General features: G+C 36.2%; 2 protein-coding genes across 3 annotated transcripts; both read left to right on the top strand.

Annotated features, from left to right (window-relative positions):
* The first annotated feature begins 1,433 nt into the window (after positions 1 to 1,433).
* On the top strand, positions 1,434 to 7,938 carry LOC141644340 (putative ABC transporter C family member 15). Of its 2 annotated transcripts, none has more exons than XM_074453840.1 (11): positions 1,434 to 1,612; positions 2,015 to 2,934; positions 3,098 to 4,536; positions 4,672 to 4,758; positions 4,847 to 5,446; positions 5,532 to 5,696; positions 5,797 to 6,091; positions 6,363 to 6,883; positions 7,015 to 7,081; positions 7,168 to 7,407; positions 7,509 to 7,938. In XM_074453840.1, exons 2-11 carry the CDS (start codon positions 2,025 to 2,027, stop codon positions 7,643 to 7,645), a joined length of 4,461 nt encoding a protein of 1,486 aa, XP_074309941.1. In that variant the 5' UTR covers positions 1,434 to 1,612; positions 2,015 to 2,024; the 3' UTR covers positions 7,646 to 7,938. The 2 variants fall into 2 exon arrangements, with proteins under 2 accessions (XP_074309941.1, XP_074309940.1); XM_074453839.1 differs by lacking the exon at positions 1,434 to 1,612 and adding an exon at positions 1,635 to 1,719.
* A 1,539-nt stretch (positions 7,939 to 9,477) lies between these two features.
* Positions 9,478 to 10,686, top strand: LOC141641951 (putative F-box protein At1g47790). Its single transcript, XM_074450591.1, has one exon. The coding sequence runs from the start codon at positions 9,478 to 9,480 to the stop codon at positions 10,684 to 10,686; it is 1,209 nt and encodes a 402-aa protein (XP_074306692.1).

The raw sequence follows: 10,686 nt of genomic DNA on the forward strand, positions 1-10,686 counted from the left end.
GTAATGTAAATGAATGATGGTGAAAAAACACATTTCCAAAAGTGTTGGTAGAATAAGTCACATATAAGTGCAATGATATGATATGTGATAAAAACTTTTACCCAAAATTGGAAGAGAATAAAGTGTCTTTAATAAAAAGGTAACAGTGAGGATTGTAGAACGTGACCATCTAACATATTTGGCAAAACTAGATTTAGGTATTAGGAATGGGTGCCTTTCATTTTAAGGATATATGACAGATTATTAACATTCCATTCTTATCTTTGTCCTTGATGAAATCTTTTAAGATTACAAATTATGTCCTTAACATGATGACATCTATAAGTTTGGTATGATTTGGTTATATACTAACGTCTGAGCCAATGAAATACATTCAAAATTCGAAAAACAAGATTCATTCTTATGATTATTTCATTGAAATTAGCTTAGATTAATAGTGCTGAAATATTTCCTTTATTAATTGGTTTTTAACAATAATCCTTAGAGAACAAGTTAGAAGAGCCCATATACGAAAGCTCAACTCGAATTTCTATTATTATGTTTCATATGGAGTATTACACAATGATGGTACATCAGGCTAGTACAATATATGAAAAAGAGGATTTAAACCCGTGACCTATAATAATGATATTCATATGTTTATTATTATCATATAGGCTATTTAAAGATACTGAACCATTATTCTTTGTATCTTGTCCCAAAATTAAAAACTTACTATATATACATAATTTATTCAGTAATTTAGATCGTCTCACCGTGTGAAATAATTTTTATATATCTAAATGCACTCATTTATTGATATCAGAAAAATAATTATTTAACCAATAAAAATCCCGTCTCACATTGCAATACGAGTCTACGATCTTATTCTATTATTGCCATAATTTACTGACTTATGAGTCTATGACTCATTTAGTGGATAAAGTATCCCATGTACGAGGGACAACAGAAAAAGGCTGATAAAGTTGGTAATATGCTAGCTACGAGTAATATTTATATAATTTTTTTTTTTTTTTTTATAAACTTTATCCGTTTCGGACTTTATTATTTGTCTATTTCATTTTGAGGAGTCTCAATTGTTTATTTTTCTATTATAGGAAAATCTCTAATGGACAATTAGATCCACCCCAATCAAACAAATAACCAAGACCATAAGCATGGTACAACTAAGATATAAGAATCTGAACTTATATGTATTCTTTTCGAGTTAATTCAAAATTCAGATTTTTAACGTGCAAATGGATGAGCTCAATACTTTCTAATAAAGCTCTTATTCTTTAACATAAAGCTCGGATACTTAATCACAAAGCTCAAATCCTACACCGTACAACATATACAACTGGTTGTATAGTCCATAAATTGAACCGGGACGGAGAATACTTTTCAATTTATATATTTAGATATATATATAGATCATGATGAAAGAAAGAATCAAAGTAGTAGGACAAAGCATAGTGTCACCAAAGCACAAGCCACCTTGTGCCAAGCATAGATCTCTCTCTTCACTACCTTACAAAGCCACGTGCTTTTTTTGTTTGTTACATATAAGCTCAACTTTAAACCCCTTCATCATACTACTATAACCGACCCATCTTTACCACATTCTTATCAGGTAATTTAAATTTTTCATAATTCATACATACTCATCTTATTGCCAATTTATTTTACGTTTCATTAGGGTTACTCCGTCTCATTCATCATGTATTGGTATTGCTATTGGTACGTTAAATTTGTCAGATTACTCGTCTTATTGCCAATTGGTTTTACGTTTCATTAGGGTCGTCACGTCTCAATGTAATATCTCATGTGTGTAGTATACATATATTGGTATGATACATTATATTTGTTGGATTACTCGTCTTATTGTCAATTAGTTAGTCAGTCGATAAGTGACATTTGACGTTTAATGGGGTTGTGTTACATTGGTATGTTGTTATTTATAAGCAGATTACTCGTTTTATTGCCAATTGGTTTGTCAGTCGATAAATGACGGGTTTGTGACTTTTTATTGCAGATAAAGCACAATGCTGCAAATGGGTTTTGATGTAGAAGGGGTTTTAGAGAGGTTATCAATGGAGATTGGGATTGAGGTAGTAAATGTAGTATTTTGTATATTATTTCTTACATGGGTTTTAGTAGATATATTGAAAAATAGGAATAATATTAGTGTAAGGGAAATAAAAATAACAGAGAATTTCAATTATGGTGGAAATAATCCCAATTTTTGCATTAGAATAATGACCCCTCTTTGCAGTATAATAATGTGTATTTTATATTTGTGTTATCCTTTATATGAATTGTATTGGTGCAATAAAAGTATGTCATTCAGTTCAATTTCATCTGGTTTGACATGGGTTTTAGCCACTGTAATTCTTGTGTATTCGGAAGGCGGAGTCCGTCGAGAGGAGAAGTCATGGCCTTTGGTATTGGTGTTTTGGTGGGTATATTCATTGATATATTCTATGGTTTTGGTGATATTTTATATGATGAAGAATTGGACAACTATGAGTTTTTTCAATCTCGATTTCCCTAAGGCCGAGTTTATTGATTTCTTGGGTTTGCCATTGTCTGTTCTTTTGTGCTGCAACGGAGTGTTGTCGATTTGTGGGGGTAAGAGGAGGTATGAGCATGAACTTGAGAAATCATTGCTCCCTCCAGAAGTTAAGAGTATTGTGACGGTGGAATCTTCGTTTGCTAACTCGGGTATTTGGAGCAAAGTTACTTTTTCTTGGCTTAATCAGCTTTTTAGAGTTGGTAGAATACAGTTGCTTGAGTTATCAGATATTCCACCTGTTCCGGAATCAGAGACTGCACAGAATGCTTCATCTTTGTTGGAAGAGTCGATTCGCAAGAAGAAAACAGATGTGTTTTCTTTACCAGAAGCCATTTTTTCCACCATTTGGAGATCGCTGCTGGCCACTGCCTTCTTAGCCTGTATGCATCTTCACTTACCACTTCCGATCATATTTCAGTCTTTAAATGCGCTATTATGGTGTCTATACTTCTCGTATTTTGAAGAGTAGTCGTCTGATGCAAATATAATTCTGTATATGATTTTCATTATGAGTCATCGGAATGTTGGTGAATTTTTTTGCAGGGATAACCACGATGGCTTCATACGTAGGTCCTGTACTCATAACTCGCTTTGTTGATTACATGTCGACAAAGAAGGAAGGGGCCGGTTATGAACAAGGCATAACCCTTGCGTTAGTCTTTTTCTTTGCCAAGAGCATTGAGTCGATATCACAAAGGCTGTGGTACTTTGGTGCTTCTCGGATAGGTGTTCGAGTCAGAGCAGCTATTGTTTCATTGGTATACAAGAAGTCTCTGAATATAAAGCTATTTGCTGAAGGAGAAGGCAATGGCAAAATCATCAACTTCATTAATGTTGATGCCGAGAGAATTGGAGAGTTCTTTTGGCATATACACGGTATTTGGCTACTGCCCTTGCAAGTATTTCTTGCCCTTGTTATTCTGTATGTAAACCTTGGAGCGACTCCTGCGATTGCTGCACTTTCTTCCACCATTTTGGTTATGGTTTGCAATAGTCCTTTAGCTAATAGTCAAGAGACCTTACATTCAAAGATCATGGAAGCTAAGGATTCAAGAATAAAAGCAACTTCCGAAATTTTGAAGAATATGAGAGTGCTTAAACTCCATTCTTGGGAATCCAAGTTTCGGGATAAGCTTCTTAAACTAAGAGAAACCGAGGAGTCATGGTTAAGCAAGTATTTGTATACATGCTCGGTTGTTGCTTTTCTATTTTGGGCTTCACCTGCTTTGGTTTCCGGTGTTACTTTTGGTGTGTGCATTTTGGTTAAGACACCGTTAACTTCAGGGACCGTTCTCTCTGCTCTTGCAACATTCAGGATCTTACAAGATCCTATATACAATCTCCCTGAACTTATATCAGTGATAGCCCAAACAAGGGTATCAATTGCTCGCATTGAGAACTTCCTTAAGGGTGAAGATCAGGTGTCACTAGATTACAATAAATTTAAAGCATCAAGTCTCGCGATTGAAATTCAGGCAGGCGAATATTCATGGGGGTTGAATTTGAATGATTATAGTACGCGGAAGCCTACAGTAAAAATAACTGAAAATTTGCAGCTTAAAAAAGGTTGCAAGGTTGCCATCTGTGGGTCAGTTGGTTCAGGGAAATCTAGCCTGCTTTGCAGTATCCTCGGTGAAATTCCGAGAATTTCTGGTGGTGAGAGTAAGGTATTTGGCTCAAAGGCTTATGTTCCTCAGAGCTCCTGGATTCAAACTGGGACTGTCAGAGATAATGTATTGTTCGGAAAGGATATGGATAAAGCTTTTTATGAAGATGTTTTAGAAGCATGTGCTTTGAACAAAGATCTGCAGATGTGGGCAGATGCTGATTTGTGTGTAGTCGGAGAAAGAGGACTTAATCTAAGCGGAGGCCAGAAACAGCGTATTCAACTCGCTAGGGCTATTTACAGTAATGCAGATGTTTACTTCCTTGATGATCCATTCAGTGCTGTAGATGCTCACACTTGTGCACACCTCTTCAAGGTAAGCATGATTTTTTTTTTTGGTTTCTTTCTAATTATTTCCATTTACATTGCTGCCTAAATTTCGCTGTTCCGAGAGTCTAAGGCACTGGTGAAGTGTACATTTCTTTATTGTGCTTATTCATTCTTATTTCAGAGATGTTTGATGGAAATGCTGTCTGAGAAGACGGTGGTGTATGTAACGCATCAGTTGGAGTTCCTGGATGCTTCAGACCTTGTTTTGGTAAAATCCATACTAATAATACATTTACGTCTATTTACGCCTTACCTTACTTCAAACTTATCTGGGATTTTATCAATTAAATTCACAGGTCATGAAAGATGGCAGAATTATCCAGTCAGGAAAGTATGAGGACTTAATTATGGACGCAGATGGTGAACTCGTTAGTCAGATGGCCGCTCATAAGAAATCTCTTGAACAAGTAAACTCAAATGACGGAGGAAATGATTTGGCCAAAAAGTCGGTTCCAGGGGTGCCCATATCACTTATAGAAGAAACCTTCCCCTGCTTAATCCAGTACGATAATGTGCAGAAAAGTAACGATGAGGAAACGCTAAGAGGACGAGTAAATTGGCACGTTTATTCTGATTTTGTCCTTGCTGCATATAAAGGAGGTCTTGTTCCCGTCATTATCTTATGTCAAATCCTTTTCCAAGGATTGCAAATGTGCAGCAGTTACTGGATCGCTTGGGCGACTGAGACAGAAGGCCGTGTCAGTAACAATCAATTAATTGGATATTTTCTTCTGTTTTCCGGTGGGAGTTGCGTGTTCATTTTAGGCAGGACGGTTTTTCTCTCTACTATCGCTATAAAGACTGCTCATACCATGTTCCATGATATGATTTCCTCGGTTTTTAGTGCTCCTATTTCATTTTTCGACTTCACACCTTCAAGTCGAATACTTACCAGGGTAAATAAATAAGCATTCCTGATTTCGAGTTTATTAAAGTATTAACTGCATTCTGTATATTAATCCGGTATTTGTCGTCTTTCAGACTTCAACTGACCAGAGCACTGTGGATATGGACATTCCCTACAGATTAGCTGGACTGGTTTTTGCTCTGATTCAGCTAATCAGTATAATTGTACTCATGTCTCAAGTAGCTTGGCAAGTCGTGCTTATATTTGTCGCGGTTATTGCAATCTCTTGCTGGTATCAGGTACTCTATTGGATACGCCTTTCAAATCTAAGCAACACCGGTTGATACTTAATATAGCTTTACGATATGACAATGCTGTTATCTTATATATTTGCTGCAGTCATACTATATAACTACTGCCAGAGAGTTAGCCAGGATGGTCGGCGTAAGAAAAGCACCCATTCTTCACCATTTCTCAGAAAGTATGATGGGATCTTCAACTATCCGGTGCTTCAATCAAGAAGATCGCTTCCGTCAAAAAGTACTTAAGCTGGTTAATGATTACTCACAAGTTACCTTCCACAACATTGCTGCAATGGAATGGCTTTCTTTAAGAATAAATTTGTTGTTCAACTTAGCCTTCTTCGTCGTTCTGAGCATTCTTGTGATGATGCCAAGTTCAGCCATTGACCCAAGTAACTTTCTTTACTCTCGCCAAATTCCTTACCGCCTTCTTCATTGTTCCAATGCCGGAGCAAGGGGTCTAAGCGAATGAAAAATTATATTTTTCGTAAATTTTATTTTTCCTGCATTCCTTTTTGCGTCTCCTTAAATTTTCAATCTCGATATTAACTCCCCTAATACTTTGAACCCTTGCTCTGCCATTGTCATTTGTTTTCTTGGACCGACTTAGCTAACATTTTGCTCGTTGGCTCGTTGCCCATGTTTGGATACGTATGATTTCAGGTTTATCTGGATTAGCAGCTACATACGGTCTTAATATGAATGTTCTTCAAGCATGGATTATATGGAACTTATGTAATGTAGAGAACAAAATGATATCAGTAGAAAGGATTCAAGAATTTTCCCGACTACCCGGTGAAGCTCCACAAATCATTGAGAATAACCGGCCAAAACCCGATTGGCCAAGCAAAGGATGCATTCAACTCGAAAACCTGCACATACGATATGCTCCTTCTCTACCCTTGGTGCTTAAAGGCATCACCTGCACTATTCCTGCGAAAATGAAAGTCGGAGTGGTAGGCAGGACTGGCAGTGGAAAGTCTACTCTAATTCAAGCCCTTTTTCGGGTGGTGGAGCCTACACAGGGTCATATTCTCATTGATGGGATCGATATTGGTAAAATAGGACTAAAAGATTTGAGATCCAAGCTTAGTATCATTCCTCAAGATCCAACACTTTTTCAAGGAACGGTTCGAGCTAACTTGGATCCTCTTCAAGAACACTCTGATCAAGAAATATGGGAGGTATATATATATAACTCAGTTAGTTACTTAAGAGACGGTCTAATAAAAACCGTCTCATATGAGAATTGGTGAACTTAATACTTTGGCCTAATTTCTGACACTGAAATATATATACTGTCATAAATTTTCAGGTGCTTAACAAGTGTCACGGCCTCGCTGCAATCGTAAGGCAGAACCACAGGCAACTTGATGCACCTGGTATGATAACTTCTGATATAGTCTAGCATTCTGTAGCATACACTGTGTGTAATGTTTCTCATTAGATCATTGTTGAAATGTGCCAGTTGCGGAAGACGGGGAAAACTGGAGTGTAGGACAAAGGCAGTTAGTTTGTTTGGCTAGAGTGTTATTGCAGAAGAGAAGAATCCTGGTTTTGGATGAAGCGACAGCATCGGTTGATACAGCAACTGATAATCTTATTCAGAAAACACTAAAGAATGAAACAAGTGAATGTACAGTTATCACTGTTGCCCATAGGATACCTACTGTTATCGACAATGATCTCGTCTTGGTTCTAGATCAAGGTAAACAGTCAACAAACTTCTACATTTCGACAACTTATATATATCACTCAGAAATAAACCAGTTTTGTATCATTTGATGCTTACTGTTCTGTTGAATGCAGGCAAGGTGGCAGAGTATAATTCTCCTTCAGAACTATTGAAAGACAGTTCGACAGCATTCTCAAAGTTAGTGCAGGAATTTCTACATAGATCTTCCAGACAACGAGATCGAGATGATATGTTCGAAGAATTCCATTAACATACATTGATTAAGGCCTCAGTAAGGGATGGTCTATGTAGGAGAGGATGAACATTGAACAAAGTAGCTATTCGAGCTAACGTAACCGTGTTGAAGTATTGTTAGTTGAGATGATTAGAGCTGAAATTAATTGATTTTGAAGTGAATATTTTTAGCCATTTAAGATTAACATTTAACTGTTGTGTACTTTGTAAATTTGCTCTAGTTAAGGAAGAGTTTGGTTAGGAGTTAGAATAACTGTGTATTTTACCCTGACGGCTGATGCATCAATAAACTCACAAATTACAAAGAAATCTAATCTCTCCCAACTACAAGTACTTGTTACTCTCTTCGTCGCGTTTATTTGTTTATCGATTTCATTTTTTCTTGTCATCCAATAACAACCACCATAAATGGTCTTCTCCACTTTCCTTGGTTTTTGTGTCAAAAATAAAGGTAAATAAATGATCGATAAGAAGGGAGTATCCATTTTGTTCAAACTTTTCCTTTGGTTCGCAAGTACTTCCTTTTTTGAAGTCATTTCATACTTCCTCGTTCATTTGTCTACCTTTTTTTTTTATTTTTTTTTATTTTGTGTAATATTAGCTTTGATGTAAACCCCCCTTTGTACAAATTATACGATGTATGTTGTGTTTATTTATGGTGAACCTTCGTGTGTGAATCATCAGGCTTTGTGGAACAAAATTTACAGACTGATTTTTGGTATCTCTCCGTTAATGGTTATTGGTAATTTTAATCAAGTTGAAATGCACTCTTGACAAATTAGGTGGTTTAAGTTTAATTTGTGGCCAACTCGAGTTCACTTCTTGGAGACTTGACAAAATGACAACGCTCTTCTTGATCGTGCCTATGCTAACGATGATTGGTTACAACTTTTCCCCTGTTTACTTGGTTTATACCATTTTTAAGAGGATAATAATACAATGTCTTTTTTTTGTAAATAACCCCCGGCACCATGATATCTGCCATTTTTTTTACAAATAACCACTTTATATCTCCACTCCCTATAAATAAAAGAATAAGTCGCCAATAATTTTTTTTTGCTCAATTTTCACAGTATGGGATTGGGCCTTTATTTCTAACTAATCACTCATGCTCTAATAAGGAAACAAAATAATGTATAATTATCACAATTTCTTCATTTTAATAAGGAAAGAAATGAGAATTGATATACTGATAATCTTTGATAATATAACATTAATTTTTATAATTTTTTAGTAAAAAAAAATATTTTATAAAAAAAAAAAAAATTTGTAGCCATGACATGACACCTCAACTTATTTCAATTTGGCACATAACACCCTAAATAGATGAAGATCAAGATATTCTTTGACCTTATTTTAAGTATATATCTTTATAATCCGATTTAATTACGACATTATGACTTTGACCTAAGTAAACTGCCTAACAAAAAAACTAAGGGGGTGTTTGACCAAGCTTTCTAAGTGCTTTTCTAATTGTAAAAGTAGAAGCTGGGACAAACACTATAATTTAGGGAAATAAAAAACTACTTTTGAAAAGTCAGAAGTTAATAAAAAGCTACTAGAAGAAACAGAAGCACCAAATTGATGGCTTCTGCTTCTACTTCTCCCAAAACTCTTAGGATTATGGAAACAAACAAAAAAACTAAAAAGCAGTAGTAGGCCAAACGCATCAATTTGTTAAGAAACTACTTTTACAAAAGTTAGGCCAAACAACCATAACTTTCTCAAAAAGTAGTTTATGAAAAAACTCATTCTAGAAAGTAAAAACTATTTCACATAAATTAGGCCAAACAACACCTAAATCTATAAATTCGAAGACTGGGTGACCTTTGAATCCCAGGGAAAGAAATGGAAGTAAGGAAGAGGCTGACAGTGACGGCTGAAGTAGATCCTCCTTGTCATCATCATCGATATCCAACTCGCTGGAAACTTCGTCGTCACGCCTCCCATTCTTCTCTTTCTTCTCATCCTCAGGCTAATGTTACAGTACATGTTCCCTGCAAGCGAAAGAAAGTCGTAAAATGTATTCTATATCTTCCAAGAGATATAATGTTCGACATCTTACTCCTTGTTCCGGTCATTGTCCTGCATCAGGTCGTGAGATATGTGTGCAAACCGTGGAACGATATAGTTAACGACCCTCGTTTCATCAAAGCCCATTATCAATTGTCTTCAGCCGGTCTACTTGTTCAAAACCCCTTAACCTCACTTCCAATTTACAATATTGAGGGAGACAATTCAACGGAATTTGAATTTCCCTCTAATGCCAGAATTTTTGGTTCGTTCAATGGGTTAGTTTTGTTTCACGATTTGAATAACCTGCAAATATTAAGTGTGATTAATCCTGTGACTAAAGTCAAAATTAGTCTGCCTCCCGTGCATGGGTTGAATAATTTGTGGTTAAATATCGGTTTTGCAATTTCTTCCTGTGGTCATTATAATGTGGTGGTGACCCCTCCTAATAAAGTACGTGTGATGGTATTTACTATTGGCATTGATAAAGCTTGGAGATTTATCGATCTTCAAGGTAAATCAGAGATGAAGAGTATAACCAGGACTGCTCCACGCTTTATTGCAGGAATGTTGTATTTTTGTAATTCAAGTAATTTCCCTTGTTTTGCCATGGATGTCGATACTGAAACTATTTATGTAATTGATAAGCCAAATGAGTTTGCTGACATGAGAGGAAGTGGCCGTATTTTAAGGTTGGGAGCATGTCTAGGGTTGGCACAGCAGGAGAGAGGTAATTGGAACCTCTGGAAATTGACAGACGTAAAATCAGGGAAGTGGACTAAACTGGATGGGATCATTATAGGCGTAGCTTTAAGCACGGTTATGAAAGAGTTACATTTTGAATGTAGCGACACGTGCCTGCCTGTTATATTGATGGACGATATATTCTGGTTTTACTATGTTGTTGAAAGGCAGTTTGTTGTGGTTCGTTTTAATCTGGCCAACCAAAGCTTTGTGTTTTTACCGATCAAGTATGCATCCTTTTTCACCCAACTTTTTCATCATGTACACACATTGCTTTCACCCAACAAGTGCTATCTTTGA

This window comes from Silene latifolia, chromosome 2 (assembly GCF_048544455.1).
Source record: "Silene latifolia isolate original U9 population chromosome 2, ASM4854445v1, whole genome shotgun sequence".
Lineage (NCBI taxonomy): Eukaryota > Viridiplantae > Streptophyta > Magnoliopsida > Caryophyllales > Caryophyllaceae > Silene > Silene latifolia.

What these genes read in the sequence shown, in the direction of transcription:
- LOC141644340 (XM_074453840.1), top strand. Translation starts at nt 2,025, where the DNA reads ATGCTGCAAATGGGTTTTGATGTAGAAGGGGTTTTAGAGAGGTTATCA. An exon ending in CAATCTCTTGCTGGTATCAG is followed by an intron (nt 5,697 to 5,796) that starts GTACTCTATTGG and finishes TATTTGCTGCAG; the next exon opens with TCATACTATATAACTACTGC. An exon ending in CAGGCAACTTGATGCACCTG is followed by an intron (nt 7,082 to 7,167) that starts GTATGATAACTT and finishes GAAATGTGCCAG; the next exon opens with TTGCGGAAGACGGGGAAAAC.
- LOC141641951 (XM_074450591.1), top strand. Translation starts at nt 9,478, where the DNA reads ATGGAAGTAAGGAAGAGGCTGACAGTGACGGCTGAAGTAGATCCTCCT.